Source organism: Girardinichthys multiradiatus, chromosome 8, assembly GCF_021462225.1.
Source record: "Girardinichthys multiradiatus isolate DD_20200921_A chromosome 8, DD_fGirMul_XY1, whole genome shotgun sequence".
In the NCBI taxonomy this organism is placed as follows: domain Eukaryota; kingdom Metazoa; phylum Chordata; class Actinopteri; order Cyprinodontiformes; family Goodeidae; genus Girardinichthys; species Girardinichthys multiradiatus.
In genome coordinates, this window is record NC_061801.1 from 4,010,001 (window position 1) to 4,032,904 (window position 22,904).

Here is a 22,904-nt window from a genome sequence, read left to right on the forward strand (position 1 = left end):
ACGTGTATATACGTATATGTGTATATATGTATATACGTATATATGTGTCTATATATATATATGTATATATATATATATATATGTGTATATATATATATACTGGTCCTTCTCAAAATATTAGCATATTGTGATAAAGTTCATTATTTTCCATAATGTCATGATGAAAATTTAACATTCATATATTTTAGATTCATTGCACACTAACTGAAATATTTCAGGTCTTTTATTGTCTTAATACGGATAATTTTGGCATACAGCTCATGAAAACCCAAAATTCCTATCTCACAAAATTAGCATATAATTAAAAGGGTCTCTAAACGAGCTATGAACCTAATCATCTGAATCAACGAGTTAACTCTAAACACCTGCAAAAGATTCCTGGGGCCTTTAAAACTCCCAGCCTGGTTCATCACTCAAAACCCCAATCATGGGTAAGACTGCCGATCTGACTGCTGTCCAGAAGGCCACTATTGACACCCTCAAGCAAGAGGGTAAGACACAGAAAGAAATTTCTGAACAAATAGGCTGTTCCCAGAGTGCTGTATCAAGGCACGTCTGTGGGAAGGAAAAAGTGTGGCAGAAAACGCTGCACAACGAGAAGAGGTGACCGGACCCTGAGGAAGATTGTGGAGAAGGGCCGATTCCAGACCTTGGGGGACCTGCGGAAGCAGTGGACTGAGTGTGGAGTAGAAACATCCAGAGCCACCGTGCACAGGTGTGTGCAGGAAATGGGCTACAGGTGCCGCATTCCCCAGGTCAAGCCACTTTTGAACCAGAAACAGCGGCAGAAGCGCCTGACCTGGGCTACAGAGAAGCAGCACTGGACTGTTGCTCAGTGGTCCAAAGTACTTTTTTCGGATGAAAGCAAATTCTGCATGTCCTTCAGAAATCAAGGTGCCAGAATCTGGAGGAAGACTGGGGAGAAGGAAATGCCAAAATGCCAGAAGTCCAGTGTCAAGTACCCACAGTCAGTGATGGTCTGGGGTGCCGTGTCAGCTGCTGGTGTTGGTCCACTGTGTTTTATCAAGGGCAGGGTCAATGCAGCTAGCTATCAGGAGATTTTGGAGCACTTCATGCTTCCATCTGCTGAAAAGCTTTATGGAGATGAAGATTTCATTTTTCAGCACGACCTAGCACCGGCTCACAGTGCCAAAACCACTGGTAAATGGTTTACTGACCATGGTATCACTGTGCTCAATTGGCCTGCCAACTCTCCTGACCTGAACCCCATAGAGAATCTGTGGGATATTGTGAAGAGAACGTTGAGAGACTCAAGACCCAACACTCTGGATGAGCTAAAGGCCGCTATCGAAGCATCCTGGGCCTCCATAAGACCTCAGCAGTGCCACAGGCTGATTGCCTCCATGCCACGCCGCATTGAAGCAGTCATTTCTGCCAAAGGATTCCCGACCAAGTATTGAGTGCATAACTGTACATGATTATTTGAAGGTTGACGTTTTTTGTATTAAAAACACTTTTCTTTTATTGGTCGGATGAAATATGCTAATTTTGTGAGATAGGAATTTTGGGTTTTCATGAGCTGTATGCCACAATCATCCGTATTAAGACAATAAAATACCTGAAATATTTCAGTTAGTGTGCAATGAATCTAAAATATATGAATGTTAAATTTTCATCATGACATTATGGAAAATAATGAACTTTATCACAATATGCTAATATTTTGAGAAGGACCTGTATATATATACACATACAGGGTAAATATACACGGCCGGGCCAAACGTCGGTTTCAATGGTGCAAGGAGCGCAAATCTTGGGCTGTGGACAATGTGAAACATGTATTGTTCTCTGATGAGTCCACCTTTACTGTTTTCCCCACATCCGGGAGAGTTACGGCATGGAGAAGCCCCAAAGAAGCGTACCTCCCAGACTGTTGCAGGCCCAGAGTGAAGCATGGGCGTGGATCAGTGATGATTTGGGCTGCCATATCATGGCATTCCCTTGGCCCAATACTTGTGCTAGATGGGCGTGTTACTGCCAAGGACTACCGAACCATTCTTGAGGACCATGTGCATCCAATGGTTCAAACATTGTATCCTGAAGGTGGTGACGTATATCAGGATGACAATGCACCAATACACACAGCAAGACTGGTGAAAGATTAGTTTGATGAACGTGAAAGTGAAGTTGAACATCTCCCATGGCCTGCACAGTCACCAGATCTAAATATTATTGAGCCACTTTGGGGTGTTTTGGAGGAGCAAGTCAGGAAATGTTTTTCTCCACCAGTATCACGTAGTGACCTGGCCACTATCCTGCAAGAAGAATGGCTTAAAATCCCTCTGACCACTGTGCAGGACTTTTATATGCCATTCCCAAGACGAATTGACGCTGTATTGGCCGCAAAAGGAGGCCCTACACAATACTAATAAATTATTGTGGTCTAAAACCAGGTGCTTCAGTTTCATTGTCCATCCAACCCCTGTATATATGTGTGTGCGTGTGTTTGTTTATATGTGTATATATATGTATATATGTATGTATATATGTGTGTGTGTGTTTATATGTGCATGTATGTATGTATGTATGTGTGTGTATACATATATATGTATACATACGGGTATAGATCTATGAATTTATGTGTATGTATGTCTATATATACCGTATATATATATATATTGTGTGTGTGTGTGTTTATGTTTAAGATGAGGCCACTGTAATGCTGTAGTTTTACTTGGGATGCAAGCTATATCAACAGGAATAAAATCATGTGTGTAAGCTTGCTGCAACTGAACGTTATTATCAGAGAAAAAAACTCCGAACCTGTAAGCCATACACACTTTGACCAGAAACGGGTATGTCATCAGAAACCATAGTGCTGAGCTTTAATTTTACTGGTTTGATTACAACAGCTGAACCATTCACCAGATCTTCCAGGACAAAGGAAGAATCACTCTGTGTTTCAAGAAGAGCGTAGTAAGGACTTCCTTTCCAGGATCCTTCACCGAGGACAGATAGACTGGAACAATACTTGAAGTGGTAGAAATGTTCTGGGTGAGTGCATGAGACAAAACTCTGTGGGAAACCTGAAGTGATTCTTCCCCTGCAGAAATAGAACACTGCTGAGAAACATCTTTGGACTTTTCTCGTTCCTTGTGTAAACAAGTTGGATGACGCAATCTACATACACCACAAATATGCCGTGTTTTACAATCCTTCAGTACATGACCCTTTCGTAAACATCCAAAACAAAGATGGTTTGAAATATAAATGATCTCTTTTCCTCCATTGATCTAGCTGCAAATGCAGGGCATTTAGCAACACTGTGAGAAGTTTCCTTACAAACCAGACAATCCAACTTTGATTTCTAACCATGAGCATTTTCCAGTTTCTTGTCTGTACCAATATTGAGAGCCTTTGCTCTTCTGGTCATTTGAGGTTTTCGACTTCAACAAAAATGGTGAAGCTATAGGATTGCAAGCTATGCATGCTTCTTTTTGCATAAATCTAGAAAAACATTAAAACGATGGATATTCTCCACATGCATCAAGTACCTCAATCACAACTCTACTCCATTTACGCACAATCCAATCTGGCAGCTTCTTCAGCTTCTTGTGATTTTCTTCAGTCGTTTAAGATGGACAGTCTTTTACTTGAGGCATAGCCTCTTCACAACTTTTCACAACAAGTCTGCAAAATCTCGAAGGGACAAGGGATCATTTGATGCAATCTTTAGCCATAACATAAGTTTGTCCCTGAACGCTTTCTGTATTACAAATTTCCATATCTCTCCTGTAAAACTGACCATGCAGCTTCATATGTATTCTCAGGGCTTCTGTAAAAAAAAACCTTCTACAGCCTTTCGGGCTTCCCCTGCTAGATAACTTCTCAAATACAAAATTTTTTCCCCAACAGAGATAGTTTTTGAATCAATTAAAGTTGTGAATGAGATTTTAAAGTCCACAAACTTCAAAGGGTCGCCTGAAAATATAATGGGTTCCGGAACTGGAAGACGACTCAAACTTAATAAGCTCACTATGGCTTCAGCCAAGTTCACTGTTGAGCTCTCAAAGCGTACTTGAGATGGTAATAGTGATGCAGCATCTGCATCCAATTTCTTTAAAGGGTTTAAAGTCCGCACTGGTTTAACATTGGGATTTAAATCGAGATTTTCTAGCTAAACATTTACACCATTTTCAAGTCTACTATAAACATCAACTTGAGCTGCAGCCATTTTAACTTCCATGTTTGTCCGCATTACTTTTCACTTGCTCCTTTCTTCATCAAGCTTCTGTAGCACCTCATCTTCTCTCTCCTTCATTTCTGCCATAATCTGGGACTCGAAGCTTACATTCACATTCTAGCTTGCTGAGTTTAGCTTGTTGAGTTTCTATCTCCAACATGGATTTAACTTGAACCTTTTTTATCTGCAAGATCAGCTTCTGCAATTATCCGCCCTTGGGAAACTTTGGAGCTGGTGACTGATGAATCACCTGTACCTAAAGAACTTTCAGTAGAGGTTTCCCCAAAAATGGATTACATAACGAATACATATTAATTATGCTAAATGTATAATTTAACCAACATAGGCTTCAACCAATTTCCTTCAAAGTCAGCATTCAGATGACAACGTCATCTCCACTAAATTTCCACGTTGTTTGATCAGTCACAATTTCTCACCGCGTCAGTAGTAGTCATCTTTCAGATTCAGTCTCAACCGAAAATCTTCACCCAATACAAACTTGGATCCATCACGGAGACAGCTTCTCATGGTGGCATTGACTCCAGCGCAGCATCAAGCCTTGGCCGATGTCCGACCTAACCATCTCTCCGTCAATGACAGCCGACACGGAAACATCGAGTTTTCATTGTAGTAGCTCCCCAGTACTTGGACAAAAGTCAGTGCAGCCATGACAGGTGATTTCAGGTGCTTTATTTGTCTCTTTTTGATCACCTTGAGCATCGTGGTCACCTTAGACACCGAGAAAACTAAAACATTTATACAAACATTAAAATACAAGAACATGTGTTTAACATACAAATGAAATAAATAAAATGTACATCGCTGCTTTCACTGGGGAAATACAATGCATAAATCTTGTTTCTTTGACAGCAAACATTTAAACCCTGCTTGCAGTTGGTCCTAGCCATTCCTTGTCAAACTAATTACGGCGAGCTTTATAAAGCCTGCGCTTCCTGGGTATGGCACCCCATGAGGTACAATCAAAGGAAGAAAAAAACCAAACATTTATAAACAACCTATACAGCAAAATCAAAACAGAAAGAAAAATTCACTAATAATCCACAAATTTTCAAATTATTTTAAATGATAATTTCCCATCCATTACTATATATATATATTTATATATGTGTGTGTGTGTGTGTGTGTATGTATGTATGTATATATGTATGTACGTACGTATATACATATATACATATATGTGTGTGTGTGTGTTAATGAGCAAATGGCATAATTTGAACAGATATTGGCAGGTGAAAATTCTTGAATCTTGAACCTTTGTAATATGTAAGGGTATAATGCTTGCTATAGAGAAATTGTTGGTATGATTATTTTTCTCTGTCAAAACAAATTCAAACGGTATTTTTTCATTTACAAAGTACATTGTTGTTTTTATTTGTTTTTTGGACTGGCAGGTAAATATCTATCGGCTGGTGACAAAAGGATCAGTGGAAGAAGATATCATTGAGAGGGCAAAAAAGAAAATGGTGCTTGACCACCTTGTCATCCAAAGAATGGACACTACAGGAAAAACAGTCCTGCATACTGGAGCTGCACCTTCTAGGCAAGTAACTCAGGCTACACTCTGCTGCTTAACCTTTTTTTCTGCTTGCTCTATCAAGACCTATAAGTTCATGAATCAAAATCAGTGTTTTCCTATACATAGCTCGGCACCTTTTAGCAAAGAGGAGCTCTCTGCCATTCTGAAGTTTGGCGCTGAAGAGCTTTTTAAAGAGCCAGAAGGTGAAGAGCAGGAGCCTCAGGTGTGTATTCATCAAATGAAGCCTTTATTGTACTGTCCATGGTAGTGGAGGGTTCGCATTTGTTGCACAGACTTGCTCAGAAGAACAAACTTCAGTGCTTGTAGATGTATGTATGTGTACATATATGTATATATGTATGTGTATATGTGTGCGTATATGTATGTATGTATGTGTGTGTGTGTGTGTGTGTGTGTATCTTATCTATCTATCACATCCTGTGGTTTACCTCTTTCATCCAGTTTAAAGCCAAAGTTATAAAATGGGCAACTTGGCTAATTTTTTTGAAAACTATTTCCTCTATTTTTGTACATTTCTGTTCTAATTTGGCAAATCAGTTCATGGCTGTGTACATTGCTCCGCCCACAATAAAGTACAAACGTCACCTGCACAAAAATATATTGCCCATCATCATTTGTTGGACTGACAAATATCGGTTGGGAAAATGTTACATATCGTCCAACCTTAGTTTTCCTACTGTTCTTTCCATACCAGTACCTAGTTTTTTGGTCCCTGCTCCTGAGCAGGTATGACCAGGGCTTAGCAGGGACTACATATGAAGAGAACAGACTGTTGTTCACTTACTGGCCATGGGACCAGGAGAGCTGTGAAGGTTTTTGAGGAGGTAGTACAGGGAAAAGTAAATAAAAGAGCGACTACAATAATATTAATGACCACAATGGCCAGGTTGTACCGTAATAATATTTTACCATTTACAAATCATAAACCATGCCTGAAGGCTGATATACAGGTCCTTCTCAAAATATTAGCATATTGTGATAAAGTTCATTATTTTCCATAATGTCATGATGAAAATTTAACATTCATATATTTTAGATTCATTGAACACTAACTGAAATGTTTCACGTCTTTTATTGTCTTAATACGGATGATTATGGCATACAGCTCATGAAAACCCAAAATTCCTATCTCACAAAATTAGCATATCATTAAAAGGGTCTCTAAACGAGCTATGAACCTAATCATCTGAATCAACTAGTTAACTCTAAACACCTGCAAAAGATTTCTGAGGCCTTTAAAACTCCCAGCCTGGTTCATCACTCAAAACCCCAATCATGGGTAAGACTGCCGACCTGACTGCTGTCCAGAAGGCCACTATTGACACCCTCAAGCAAGAGGGTAAGACACAGAAAGAAATTTCTGAACAAATAGGCTGTTCCCAGAGTGCTGTATCAAGGCACCTCAGTGGGAAGTCTGTGGGAAGGAAAAAGTGTGGCAGAAAACGCTGCACAACGAGAAGAGGTGACCGGACCCTGAGGAAGATTGTGGAGAAGGGCCGATTCCAAACCTTGGGGGACCTGCGGAAGCAGTGGACTGAGTCTGGAGTAGAAACATCCAGAGCCACCGTGCACAGGCGTGTGCAGGAAATGGGCTACAAGTGCCGCATTCCCCAGACCTGGGCTACAGAGAAGCAGCACTGGACTGTTGCTCAGTGGTCCAAAGTACTTTTTTCGGATGAAAGCAAATTCTGCATGTCATTCAGAAATCAAGGTGCCAGAGTCTGAAGGAAGACTGGGGAGAAGGAAATGCCAAAATGCCAGAAGTCCAGTGTCACGTACCCACAGTCAGTGATGGTCTGGGGTGCCGTGTCAGCTGCTGGTGTTGGTCCACTGTGTTTTATCAAGGGCAGGGTCAATGCAGCTAGCTATCAGGAGATTTTGGAGCACTTCATGCTTCCATCTGCTGAAAAGCTTTATGGAGATGAAGATTTCATTTTTTAGCACGACCTGGGACCTGCTCACAGTGCCAAAACCACTGGTAAATGGTTTACTGACCATGGTATCACTGTGCTCAATTGCCCTGCCAACTCTCCTGACCTGAACCCCATAGAGAATCTGTGGGATATTGTGAAGAGAACGTTGAGAGACTCAAGACCCAACACTCTGGACGAGCTAAAGGCCACTATCGAAGCATCCTGGGCCTCCATAAGACCTCAGCAGTGCCACAGGCTGATTACCTCCATGCCACGCCGCATTGAAGCAGTCATTTCTGCCAAAGGATTCCCGACCACGTATTGAGTGCATAACTGTACATGATTATTTGAAGGTTGACGTTTTTTGTATTAAAAACATTTTTCTTTTATTGGTCGGATGAAATATGCTAATTTTGTGAGATAGGAATTTTGGGTTTTCATGAGCTGTATGCCACAATCATCCGTATTAAGACAATAAAAGACCTGAAATATTTCAGTTAGTGTGCAATGACTCTAAAATATATGAATGTTAAATTTTCATCATTACATTATGGAAAATAATGAACTTTATCACAATATGCTAATATTTTGAGAAGGACCTGTAAAAGAAACAGGTGCTGTATTAAACAACTTCCTAAACTTGCTGATCACACATACACCAGCTGTTCAAACACACATACATTTTCCCTAAAACACACAAATTAGTACTACTACTACTAATGTATTGACCTTCCTTAAGCAAACCTGCATGTTCAGCAAGAGGGAGCAGGCAGAGAGCAGCTGCCTGCATCGGATGAAATGGGAGAAAGACCTTGCTGAATCTGCGGAGCACGAATATTCAATATCCAGCCTAAAACTAACTTTACTGCAGTCAGAAGTCTATGGTTTTGTGCTTTAAAGTCTCCTGACCCCTGACCTCATCCCACCTGCTTCACATTTGGCTGCAAACTGCCCTAGTGCATGCTGTAGGTCTTCGCTAGAGGGGCCAGGAGGACCACGTCATCTGCAAAAAGAAGAGATGAAATCCACTGGTCCCCACACCAGACCCTATGTGGCCCTTGGCTGCTCCTAGAAATCCTGTCCATGAAAATATAAACAGGACCGATGACAAAGGGCAGCCCTACCTGTAAGAATGAGCCATTGTTCCATTGCATGTGACACTGCCTGTTTCCAACATGCTTCGGGAACAGGTCAGACTTAGTGCCGGCAGTGCAGACCGGACTCCTGCTCTGCTTGTACAGAGACCGGATGGCCCCTAATAAAGGGCCCCCAACGCTATACTTGTGGAGTGCCTCCCCCCCCACAGGGCACCACAAGGGACACGGTTAAATTTCTTCTCCAGGTCCACAAAACACATGTGGACCTGTTGGGAAACTCCCATGAACCCTCAAGCACCCTGTAGAGGGTGTAGAGCTGGTCCAGTGTTCTGGGACGAAAACCACACTGCTCCTCCTGAACCCGAGGTTTGACTATCGGCCGGACTCTTCTCTCCAATATCCTTGCATAGGCCTTACCAGGGAGGCTGAGAAATGTGATCCCTCTGTAGTTGGAACATACCCTCCGGTCACCCTTCTTATGAAAGGGGACCACCACCCCTGTCTGCCAGTCCAGAAGCACTGACACCGACCACGATGAAATGTTGAAGAGGACTGGCAGCCACGACCGCCCCATACCATCCAAAGACTTGAGGTACTTAGGGTGGATCTCAGTGGACAGCTCAGCCCCTCTCTTCACCCGAGTGTCCAAGACATGCTGCCAAAGGTCTGACAACATTACTACAAAGTCAATCATCGACCTCCTGCTTAGGGTGCCCTCGTTCCAAGTGCACTGATAAACATCCATATGATTAAACATGGTGTTCATTATGGACAATCCGTGACTGGCACAGGAGGTCCAAAAATGAAACATCACTTGGGTTCAGATCTGGGAAGCCATTCCTCCCAATCACACCCCTCCAGGTGTCACTGTCGTTTTTCACATGGGCATTGAAGTCCCCCAGCAGAATGACGGAGTCTCCGAGAAGGGGGACTGTCCAACACCCCCGACAGGGACACCAAGAAGGCCTGGTACTCTGCACTACTGCCTGGCCCACAGGTTGAAACAACAGTAACAGACCTCTCCCCGACCTGAAGGTGCAGGGATGCGACCCTCTCATCCACCGGGATAAACCCCAAAACGAGACGGTTGAGCTAGGGGGCAACAAGCAAACCCATCCCAGCCTGCTGCCTCTCCCCAGCGGCCACTCCAGAGTGGAAGAGAGTCCAGCCTCTCTCAAGGAGCTGCGTTCCAGAGCCCACGCTGTGCCTCAAGGTGATCCCGACTATTTGTAGCCTCTATCTCTTGGCCTCCTGTACAAGCTCAGACTCCTTCCCCACCCAGCGAGGTGACATTCCATGTCTGAAGCCTTTGTGTGGTTTTTGAGGACTGTAGCTCAATCAGCAAAATGTGGAATGAATTTGCTGTTCCCACCTAATAATCCTAGAAAGGCTTGGACCATCTTCTTGGTTGTTGGATGCCCCTGCATAGCAAGTAGCATCACCTTGAACTGGTACAAGACAATTGGTGTTTTAAAATCTTTCATTTTTATTGTTTCTGGTGCCAGGGCTAGTTGCTATCAAGGGTAGTGATGAACTTAGAATTGCCAACCTGCTCCAGCAACTCATCTATTGTGGGCTTTGGATATGATGGACATCTTGACATCAAGTTGAGATATCTAAAATCAATGCAGAATATTGGTGAGCCATCTTTTTCAGAATCAAAACAATGGGGCTACACCATTCACTTGTGTCTAGCTGCAACATCAGGTCCACCTCCTGTTTGAGCTTAGGCAGCAGACGTTCAGGGATCCGATGAGACCTTCGATGGGGAGCAACATTGTCTTTCAGGTACATTGTAATGTTGCTACCCATCGAAGGGGAGCAACATTACAATGTTGCTCCTCTTTACAGAAACACCAACTTTCACCAAAGTGGTAAAACTTGATGTTTCTGTAAAGAGATCTAAGTCAAGCAATGATTGGATCTCTCTCTGGCCTAGCTGAAGATGAAGCAGATCCACTGAAATTGATTTTGTGTCCTCTCCTTGAAACCCCTGTTCCCTCTCCTCATCATCTGCATGAAGAGATGCAGCTAGAATGAATCCTCATACGATTGGACCTTGTGTGATGAAGGACGATGAAACTCACATTTGGTAATCTGATAAGGGCTGTGCTATACCTATCTTAAGGACATAGGCAACAACATTATCCTGTTGTTGGTGTCTCCTAGTGATCCCTGAGCAGATCCAGACTAACCCTAACCCTAGTAATAGATCTAAAGGGAAAGGCCTCGGGGAAACTGGTGGGGTAATCACAAACAAACACAATATACCTGTGGCCAGACAAGCTTCTCTCATGAGGTCCTACAATATCCATTTCTGATCTGTTGAATGGAATGGGAAAGCCTGGTGGTACCCCCACTAGGTTTGCCAGCTGGCAAGTCTCACATAAGGAACAAACCACCTTCAGGTTTGTGTACATACCTGGCCAAAAAAAACCTTTTATTTCTGCTGAGCGATATCAGGAGTGCTAAATGACTTGTCCATGGGATAGAATGACAAACCTCCTTGACATTTTGTTTGAAACCTTGCGTTAATTCCATGGTCTCAACCTTACCATGTCTTTGATAGAGGATTTTTATTTTATTATATAAGTAGCGTCTGCTATATATACATATATACACATATATATATATATAAATATATAAATACGTATGTGTATTTGGGCCCTGACCCAATACCCCTACTACTCCGTACGCCCCTCTATGAAGTGTGTACTTGCGCAGGTTACAAGTGTGCAAAATTGGAGAATTGGGACAGTAGGGTTTACGTCATTTACTTGCACCTCTGCTCCGTAACTGCAACATCAAAAAAGGCAGGAACCAGTGCTGTTTTCGCAGTCTTGCTGCTTAAAAAAATATTTAAAAAATGCAACAAGCAATTGTTTCGAAGAGAAGAAAGTACAGGGAGCAAAGGAGGCTTATACACCAGACTCTCGCCGCACCAGTGTTTGTTTGAAAGGTAACTTCAGTGTTATGGCCTACTGACTGCCCAGACTCACTCTGAAGCCAGCAGTATCTTACAATGTTGAGCCTGGAAAACCAGTTAAAAAAATACATTTGTCGGCTTGCTTTCCAGAGTTTATGCAGTTCTTATTCTGATTTGATGGTTGATTACATTGATATTTGTGATTGGTTTTTGCTCAGAACGTTATCTGCAGCAGTGAATTGTGGGTAATATATTTTGACGAAGTCCGCTTAGATGCGCGCTTAGCCGAAGTGTGGGTTGAGGGCACAAAGGGGGCGGGGCTAAGGACCACACTGGAGAACTGGAACACACTACGCACTTGAACTTGGAACGCGCAATTCAGGGACACAAGGGTGGAAGTGCGAGTATTGGGACAGGGCCTTGCATGTGTATATATACACAACAACAAAACTGTAAAATTAATGTTATTGCTCTATTTCTTATTTTTATGTGAATGTTTGGGCTTTTTCCGCTGGTCAGGAAATGGACATTGATGAGATCCTGAAAAGAGCTGAGACAAGGGAGAATGATCCTGGACCGTCCACCGTTGGAGAGGAATTGTTATCTCAGTTCAAGGTCAGAGAACTTTAAAAGCAGTTATCATCCTATCCAGCACCTGAACACTTTGGCCTAACTTGTTGCCAACTTCTCCATTATTTATTTGGCCTCACAGGTTGCCAACTTCTCCATGATGGAAGATGAAGATATTGATCTCGATTCTGAGCGAAGTCAAAGGAGCTGGGATGACATAATACCTGAAGAACAGAGAAGGAGGATGGAGGAAGAAGAAAGACAGAAGGAGCTTGAAGAAATTTACATGCTACCACGTATGAGGAATTGTGCCAAACAGGTACCACTAAAGATAAAGGTTATTAGAATGTAATATAAAGTAAAAAGGATTAAATTTACAGACAGAAATGTTTTGTGAATGCTGTGGGCTGAATGAATTTGTTTAAATTTGCCAAGGAAATAATTTCATAGGGCATGAAAGGGGTGTTGGGTTCAATACAGTCATTTAGGTTTTTATCAGGAGCTTAACTTTGCAGAAAAATGTTGACCTCATTTAGGCTCCTGTTTACGCAGCAATATTTTCTGTCGAAAACTGAAAAGTTAAGTTGCGTTTTTACTGTTTGCTTACATGGCAACGGCAAGCATTTGAAAACATCCTGGTCTTTGTTGTTGTGTAGACAGGAAACCCCTTGCTCATGCGCAGTACGACTGAAATCAATAGAAATTAATTCGCACGCACACAACATAATGACTCCAGACCAGTTTAAAACCTATAGAAGACGAAGATATAAACAGCATTGGTGAAATGTAGTGTACTTTCTTGTGCTGGTGACTGTTTTGAATCTAACAACAGTTCTTCAGTGTTTTATAAGCAGGAAGTGTCTGTACATGTTGTTGAGTTTCAAAGAACACACTGCCTACTATCAGAATCAGAAAAGCTTTATTGCCAAGTACGTTTTTGGACATACAAGGAATTTGTTTTGGCGTAGTCGGTGCAATACAGTACAAATTAAACAGTATAAACATATCTACAATATAATATAAATATATGTGCACAGTTTTAAGTGAGTGAGAGTAAATGTAGGATGCAAGAGCAATACAACAGTGCAGGTGATCATTGTGCAAGTATGGCAGTGCAAGTAAAGCAGGAGTCCATGCTGAGCGTTAATGTAACGCATAGAGTTACAGGTTACAGGTGTCCTGTCAGCAAAAAAGGGGGGGTGTGGGGGAAAGGGAGAATGTCAAGGTGGTTTCCGGGCTTTGTTAACCAGGCTGGTGGCAGATGGGAAAAAACTGTTCTTGTGGTGTGAGGTTTTGGTCCGGATGGACCGCAGCCTCCTGCCAGAGGGGAGAGTCTCAAAGAGTCTGTGACCGGGGTGGGAGGGATCAGCCAGAATCTTCCCTGCCCGCTTCAGGGTCCTGGAGGTGTACAGTTCCTGGAGCGACAGTAGACTGCAGCCAATATTGGTCTGCCAGTGGAATTACACCATCTTCACGTCCGCTGTTGCCGTGTGAACAGAGATTGTCGGTAAAACTTTGTTGTGTAGATTTGTAACAGATACGGGGGAGGGATTGTTGTAGTGTAAACAGAGCCTTAGACGTCAGTCAATGTTATGTCAATTCGTAGCCGTCATTTTGAACTATATGTTTTAGTCCGAACAAAGTTAAGGTAGGATAATTTACTTGTTTCCCGTGGGAGAAATTTGTCTTAAAAGGGGGGACAATGCTGCAATACAAGGACGGACAGTATTGCAAACAAAAACAGTAACAATAAATAAATAAAAACTAGCACAAAAAACGAAAAACAATTTTGTTCAAAAAAAAGCACAATGGTGCATAACATTAATGTGGAAAAGAAAGACATCATCACTTGTAATGGGCCGTATATATTCAAAGAAAAAATGCCAAATAATCATACATTACATCCTTTTCATACACTTAATGGATGGCAATCATCCATTTACCAGGCTGATGGAGAGTGGTACAAATGAGTGTTTAAGGCAGTTATATTTACACAGAGGAACCCTGAACCTCCTCCCTGAGTTCATAAGAACATATTCTGATGCAACCACATGTGATGTGTCAGACAAGATGTTCTCAGATTGCCTATCTGGTCTAAAAATGGTTTAACAAAATAGTAAATCATTCAAAATGCCAGATAGCGTAAACCGAAACTCCATGACACCTTATTTTTATTCAGTATCAAGGAATCTCATCTAGTGCTTGGTTACATAATCTAAAAATTCTTGTTATATTCGGACTTTACCTTGATAAATAAAATAATTCACAATGTTTAAAATTAGGTTCCTAACCACCATATTCATCTGCAACCCTATAATGCAATGGTAAAACCAGGACTCAGACTCTGCCTCTTTCAAAAACAGGAGGATTTAAAAAATAACCTTACAGCTGCCTTCCCACATTATCCAGTAGAAGTGCTTTTCTTACCAGCCCGACGCTAACACAAGGCTTGTGCTACAAATTTAGCTCCTCAATGTGAAAATAGTAGATTAGCTTGGTGAATGTACTTGCAAAAAACAACCAAGGCCAATATTTTGAGAAAAATGCCTATTACTGTGACTAATAATCTGAACAGATTGAAAACTGACCAGAGCACAGAATTACCCACCATTAAACAGCACAAAAATATCTAAAGACAATGAGAGCTCACTTATTTTTTGACCACTACATCACACCGTTGTTGTGAGCAGTCCTTAAAAGAGCTGCTTTTTAAACAAACGCCACATTTTGTTAGTGAAAGAACTGTTTACATGTGGGTGTTTTTGGTTTAAATAAATACAGCCCAATGTGGCTGGGAAATTTATTTACGAATCAATATTTAAAGCAATATGAGTTGTATAATGACCAAGATTAAGTTGGACACAACCTAAAAGACAGCCACTCAGATAAAGAAAAAAATTACAAAGCAGATAAATTACTTTTCATTTTACTGACGGGATTAACAACATTGTCTGTAAAGTCTTCTAAATTAAACTAAAGACCAACTCTTATTCTCGCTTACCAAGCTCAATTGTTTGTTTGGGGGCCCTGATGTCTTTGTTAGACTGCCAGCTTCAGTCCTGCTGCTTTCAAAAGTCAGTGGAGTTGTATACCCTTGTTTCTCTTTTTGTCAGAATATCAGACATATAGTAAACGTACACAAAAGCAATTTGATCGGAACGAGCTGATATCCTTTTCATCCAGGGTTACCCAGCGACACAAGTCCTGTTTGTTTAAACTCTTCCTTTTGATCTCTCTTAGAAAGTATAATCAATGCACAGCATATTTGCCAGACTAATAAACTGTGTGTTTTATGGTAAGTGACTTTCTGGCTTACTTGGTGAAATCACTTAGACAGTAATCTAGTAATTCCAAGTGCAAGACTGACGTATTTTGATCTGATATTCTAGAATTGCGCCGCTCAAGGTGGGAGCAGGTTGGAGTAACTCTGTTACTTTTGATACTGATTGATTCTTTTTTTGGGAACTTATCCTCTTGTTGTGGATACAATTGATTCGATTTATTTATTTATTTATTTTTGGACGACTGTCCTCCCTGGCGTCTCATGCTGTCCAGATGGGAGGATTTTTCGTAATACTTTTCTACTTTTGGGCATTTGTTATGATGCATTGCCATGGCAATGGGGTTGTTTCTTACAACCGGGAGCGGCTGATTAAGATCTCAAAAGCTCAAATAATACTTTTTCCCTCAGGAGACCATCCACCGTCTCATCAGGAACATGCCCAGGCATTGTAGGGAGGTCATACAGGCACGTGGAGGCCACATACAATACTGAGCCTCAATTTGACTTGTTTTAAGGACATTACATCAAAGCTGGATCAGCCTGTAGTGTGTTTTTCCACTTTAATTTTGTGTGTGACTCCAAATCCATGCCTCCATTGGTTAATAAATTTGATTTCCATTGATGAATTTTGTGTGATTTTGTTGTCAGCACATTCAAGTGTGTACAGAACAAAGTATTCAATGAGAATATTTCTTTTGTTCAGATCTAGGAGGTGTTATTTGAGTGTTCCCTTTATTTTTTTGAGCAGTGTATTATTAAAGGCACAAACACAAGTTCAAAATTGAGCAAAAGTCAAAACTGCCTGAACTTGATCTCTAACAAAGTTCTCTAACTCAGAAACTATGAGAGCTACCGTAGGTATCAGCAGGCCATGCTGAACAATCATGGAGATTTCCATGTGTCTACAATAATCTGTCTAGGAGGTGTGACTGTGTAAAAAAGTCAACCATGTTGAATGTTTTTAATCTAAGGCAGACAAAACGGTAAAACGTATCAAAAACATTCTTGAATTGTGAGTGCCACAAAGGTCTGAAGATGAATTGGTACTAGTCTTATTTCTCTACATCAAACGGTTTAGGAGAGGCAATGATTTAAAAACATGTCCGTTTAAGGGTTTCCTGCTCTGGTTTTTGTCAAATTCCTATATCTGGTCAATTGAAGGCATTTTGACTTTGAGTTGCTTTGGGACAATTTGCCAGAAATCTGTGAATCCCACATCAATGAGTGACATTTTCTGAATCCAGAAAGACAATCCTACGTTTGATACATAATTTGTGTAGAAAGAGTGAAAATTGAGAGAGCAAGAGCATGTTGTTCGGATGCCCCGGAGATATCACTCTATCTGTTGGAGACGTTGGTTGTGTCATTAGATTAAATTGTAAAACTTAAATTACGATTTTAGAAAAATCATAACAGATACCATAAAACTGAGTTACTTGAAGACAGTCTTGTGGGTTGTGAATTGTTTAAAAGTTGAATGGAGTTTCTAGCTTAAAGTATGTGGAAGTGGTTTGCTGTGAAAGGGTGCAAACATTTCTCAAAATGTTGCAGAATTAAGATTTTCAATTCATTTCAATGAGTAAAAAAACTGCAGAAAAAGCCAAATTTTGTAAAGAGCATCATAGCTGAAATTACCTAAATATATAGCATAACTCTCCAGAACAAGTTGAACGTTTTCATACCTGAATTATTGAAATTGGTTGAATTACGCAGGACTAGTTAAGTGTTGACAAATTTACAGAATATCTGACATTAATAAAGAAAAACAGATCAGAGCATTCTCACTGATCAGTGATTCTCAAACAAATACTTCCCTAAATATATCAAAGGTAGTTGGCAACAAAGATCGATTACCTGAAACAATTTATGCACAAGAATAGAGTAAAATGCATCTCTTTGGTTGTGTCAAGTCTTTACTGGAATTCTTCCTTTTTCTTAAAAACATTGCTATCAGATACTGTTTATCTGTCAGGGCTGCTAGTTAAAACTAAAACCAAGATTCCTGAAAAACCTTCAGAAACCTTGGAAAACTATTGGCAAATATTGCCTTCAAAGATTGCAAACAAAAGCTGTTCAGAAGAAGCAAGACATCTCAGAATATTGTTGCATGGTATTTTATGTTTGGTGAATTTCACTGCTCAATTTGTGAATTAATTAAAATTATTAATAAAATAACGTTTAACATTTCATTTTCTTCTTCAAGACTGCCCCTTTTGTAACACAACTAAAGAGTTTCGTTTTCATGCCCGGAAATTCAGCAAACAATTTTAATAATAAATGTGGACACTTCTATTATAATACATGTATACACATCTATTGCATGTAGTCATATCATATAACTTCATGAAATTCAAACATGACTTCAGACATGTGTCCCTGATGGATTCAGAGGGAGGTGATTGAGAGATTGAGCAATCTCAGGTCATCGGCTTCATGGCACCTTGATGGATCAGAACATGGTGGTGGACAGCTCCTCTCAGTTCAATGCAGGACAGAGAGATTTTGAAGATCCTTCATTCCTGCAGCCATCAGACTTCCTTTTTAAAAGCAAAATGTAAAATGCAAATGACGTTTGCTGGGTGCCTCAAAACATTAAATACACTAGCTTAAAACTGAAGTTCAACAATTTCTGGTCTTCTTACTTATTTATGACCAGCTGCTGTTCAGACCTTACTGTGTGGGATTAAATAAAGTTGAGCTGCAAAAGGAACAGTAAAAGTTTGTACAGCAGGTCCTGCATCTGTCCAATATGGGCAAGGTTTTTCAGTTCTGGACAGCTATATGCAACTGAAAAAGCGAGAGACTAATTATATATTCACATATATATATATATATATATATGTATGTATATATATATATGTATATATATATGTGTGTGTGTGTGTATATATGTATATACAGGGGTTGGACAATGAAACTGAAACACCTGTCATTTTAGTGTGGGATGTTTCATGGCTAAATTGGACCAGCCTGGTAGCCAGTCTTCATTGATTGCACATTGCACCAGTAAGAGCAGAGTGTGAAGGTTCAATTAGCAGGGTAAGAGCACAGTTTTGCTCAAAATATTGAAATGCACATAACATTATGGGTGACATACCAGGGTTCAAAAGAGGATAAGTTGCTGGTGCACGTCTTGCTGGCGCATCTGTGACCAAGACAGCAAGTCTTTGTGATGTAACAAGAGCCACAGTATCCAGGGTAATGTTAGCATACCACCAAGAAGGATGAACCACGTCCAACAGGATTAACTATGGACGCAAGAGGAAGCTGTCTGAAAGGGATGTTCGGGTGCTAACCTGATTGTATCCAAAAAACATAAGTAAACGGCTGCCCAAATCACGGCAGAATTAAATGTGCACCTCAACTCTCCTGTTTCCACCAGAACTGTCCGTCGGGAGCTCCACAGGGTCAATATACACGGCCGGGCTGCTATAGTCAAACCTTTGGTCACTCATGCCAATGCCAAACGTCAGTTTCAATGGTGCAAGGAGCGCAAATCTTGGGCTGTGGACAATGTGAAACATGTATTGTTCTCTGATGAGTCCATCTTTTCTGTTTTCCCCACATCCGGGAGAGTTACGGTGTGGAGAAGCCCCAAAGAAGCGTACCACCCTGACTGTTGCATGCCCAGAGTGAAGCATGGGGGTGGATCAGTGATGGTTTGGGCTGCCATATCATGGCATTCCCTTGGCTCAATACTTGTGCTAGATGGGCACGTCACTGCCAAGGACTACCGAACCATTCTTGAGGACCATGTGCATCCAATGGTTCAAACATTGTACCCTGAAGGCGGTGCCGTGTATCAGGATGACAATGCACCAATACACACAGCAAGACTGGTGAAAGATTGGTTTGATGAACATGAAAGTGAAGTTGAACATCTCCCATGGCCTACACAGTCACCAGATCTAAATATTATTGCGCTACTTTGGTGGTGTTTTGTAGGAGCGAGTCAGGAAACGTTTTCCTCCCCCAGTATCACGTAGTGACCTGGCCACTATCCTGCAAGAAGAATGGCTTAATATCCCTCTGACCACTGTGCAGGACTTGTACATGTCATTCCCAAGACGAATTGATGCTGTATTGGCCCTACACCATACTAATAAATTATTGTGGTCTAAAACCAGGTGTTTCAGTTTCATTGTCCAACCCCTGTACGTATGTATGTATGTATGTATATATGTATGTGTGTGTATATATATATATATATATATATATATGTATATATATATATGTATATGTATATATATATATGTATATGTATGTATATATATGTATATGTATGTATGTGTGTGTGTATATGTATGTATGTATGTGTGTGTGTGTGTGTGTGTGTGTGTAGGTGTGTGTATATGTATGTATGTGTGTATGTGTATATATGTGTGTGTATGTATGTATGTATATATGTGTGTGTATGTATGTATGTATGTATATATATGTATGTGTGTGTGTGTGTGTGTACGACAATAGTTTGATGGTATTAAATAAGCAATTTGATTCACGTTTAATACTTTCCATTCGCCATCTATGTTGACTTGGACAAGGAAATAGATGGCGCTGTTGCGGAAGAGATCTAGAACTGCTGGTCAGAAACTGCGGTCTTCGAGACTGCAGACACATGCTTCTCACAAAATCAGTCACAAGCACAAGGATTGTGCGATGGTATGAGGGAGCGCTATGTTGCGTGCAGTCTCCGCCACCTAAGGTACAAGATGCATATTGGTGCCGTCTGGTGCAGGAGAAGAAGAGTTGCCACTGACGTCACTCCTGTGCCGCTAGGAATTGTGTAACGATAATGCATTTTTGCTCTTAGTTATTTCTTTAGTTGTGATACACATGAAGAAGGAAATGAAAACGCAGTTTGAATGATTTATTTTTAATTTTATTTATGAGTCACAAAATGCAGATTAATTTTGAAAATGAAAAAGCATTTTCTTAATACATTTTAATTTGATTATTTGGATACATTTGTTTCCATATTTTTGTTCTGGGAGATGTTATAATATTACATTTAGGTTTTGAGTACAACTGGATAATTGTTTTCTGGTTTGTGTTGACAGATAAGCTTTAACTCGGAGAGACGGCAGAGTAGGAATAGGAGATATTCTGGCTCTGATAGCGACTCTACTTCAGACCGAAAGAGACCAAAAAAACGAGGAAGACCTCGGACCATTCCACGGGAAAATATTAAGGGTTTTACAGATGCTGAAATCCGCAGGTGAGGATCAGCTGCATTACTGTTTCTTCTTTTATCTGGGTGTTGTCAAATATTCCAACTGACATATCTGTGGACTATTGGCAGGTTTGTGAAGAGTTACAAAAAGTTTGGAGGACCACTTGAAAGGTAGGCTGTATCAGGTACTGATTTTTGTAAAGGCTCTGACTAAACCTAACCCTTAATATCTGTTACATTGTCTGCTTAACATCTCATTTTTTAACTCAGGTTGGATGCCATTGCTCGTGATGCTGAACTGGTTGATAAATCTGAACACGACCTAAACCGCTTGGCAGAGACTGTTCATAATGGATGTGTAAGAACACTACGTGAAAACCCTTGTGGGCCAGAGAAGACATCAGGTAATTGTTCAGTTCTTTTTAAGAATCAGGGAGTTGGAGAATGATTTAAAGATATTTGAACAGCTGTTAACAAAAAATTGGAATAGTTTATTGAGCAACTCTTTTGCCAAAAAAGTGTCATAACCAAGAATGGATGATATGGACTTACAATTTCACCTTTTTTTTGGTATGCATTACATTGATTATAAATTACTATAAAGCATTATATTAGTGACTATAAAAGCAATGAAAATATTATAAAAAATACCTTGCTGGTATAATAGTTTGGTCAAAAGAGATAGAAGCTGCAATGGATGAAGTTTCTCGCCCTAAGTCTAGCACCTGTCCAAAGAATGTGTGTCAAGTGAAAGGAGGGAGGCTGAGGAAAGAGACAACATCATGGGCACTATCAAGAACAAAAGAGCAAACATCATGATGAGAGCTGAAATAATGTAGAGCCCGGAATCACTTGTCATTCGTTCGTTTTTTATTACAACTGAGTACCATCTCATTGTGAGCGGGATCATCAACAGCAAGCGATGTGATTTGTATGTGACACAAACACAACAGCCTTGACTGCTGCTCACAACACAACATTGATGGAAAACCTGCTGCTTGGTCTGGAGCTTTTGTCAGACTCAAATGGGAAAGCAGAGCCAGAAAAGGCTGCAGGAGGCCAGATAAAGCAATCTGGATTAGGGATGCACCAATATGAAAACTTGGGTCAATATCGATATCCGATATTAACATTGCTGTGTATATGCATGTATGTATATATATATATATATATATATATATATATATATATATATATATATCATACATACATACAGGACAGACCAAAAGTTTGGATACGCCTTCTCATTCAAAGAGTTGTCTTTATTTTCATGACTATGAATATTGTAGCTTCACACTGAAGGCATCAAAACTATGAATTAACACATGTGGAATTATATACTGAACAATAAGGTGTGAAACAACTGAAAATATGTCTTTATATTCTAGGTTCTTCAAAGTAGCCACCTTTTGCTTTGATTACAGCTCCGCACACTCTTGGCATTCTGTTGATGAGCTTCAAGAGGTAGTCACCTGAAATGGTTTTCACTTCACAGGTGTGCCCTGTCAGGTTCAATAAGTGGGATTTCAAGCCTAATAAATGGGGTTGGGAACATCAGTTGTGTTGTGCAGGAGGTGGATACAGTACACAGCTGATAGTCCTACTGAATAGAATGTTAGAATTTGTATTATGGCAAGAAAAAAGCAGCTAAGTAAAGAAAAGCGACTGGCCATCATTACTTTAAGAAATGAATTGGGAAAACTTTGAAAGTGTCCCCAAGTGCAGTCACATAAACCATCAAGCGCTACAAAGAAACTGGCTCACGTGAGAACTGCCCCAGGACAGGAAGACCAAGAGTCACCTCTGCTGCGGACGATAAGTTCATCCGAGTCACCAGCCACAGAAATCGCAGGTTAACAGCAGCTCAGATTAGAGAACAGGGCAATGCCACACAGAGTTCTAGCAGCAGATACATCTCTAGAACAACTGTTAAGAGGAGACTGTGTGAATCAGGCCTTCATGGTAAAATAGCTGCTAGGAAACCACTGCTGAGGACCGGCAACACGCAGAAGAGACTTGTTTGGGCTAAAGAACACAAGGAATGGACATTAGAAGGGGGAAAAGTGTGCGTTGGTCTGATGAGTCTAAGTTTGAGATCTTTGGTTCCAACCACCGTGTCTTTGTGCAGCGCAGAAGAGGTGAACGAATGGACTCTACATGCCTGGTTTCCATCGTGAAGC

At 40.6% G+C, this 22,904-nt stretch overlaps 1 protein-coding gene across 2 annotated transcripts in view; it reads left to right on the top strand.

The window, feature by feature from the left end:
* The window catches only part of chd1 (chromodomain helicase DNA binding protein 1), a 159,990-nt gene that overhangs the window by 105,031 nt on the left and 32,055 nt on the right, over nt 1-22,904 (top strand). For both annotated transcript variants that reach the window (XM_047372502.1, XM_047372503.1), the window contains exons 19-25: nt 5,617-5,765; nt 5,868-5,964; nt 12,218-12,313; nt 12,411-12,587; nt 20,612-20,769; nt 20,854-20,895; nt 20,995-21,128. In XM_047372502.1, coding sequence (XP_047228458.1) covers nt 5,617-5,765; nt 5,868-5,964; nt 12,218-12,313; nt 12,411-12,587; nt 20,612-20,769; nt 20,854-20,895; nt 20,995-21,128 — 853 coding nt within the window. The remainder of the gene's footprint in view (nt 1-5,616; nt 5,766-5,867; nt 5,965-12,217; nt 12,314-12,410; nt 12,588-20,611; nt 20,770-20,853; nt 20,896-20,994; nt 21,129-22,904) is intronic.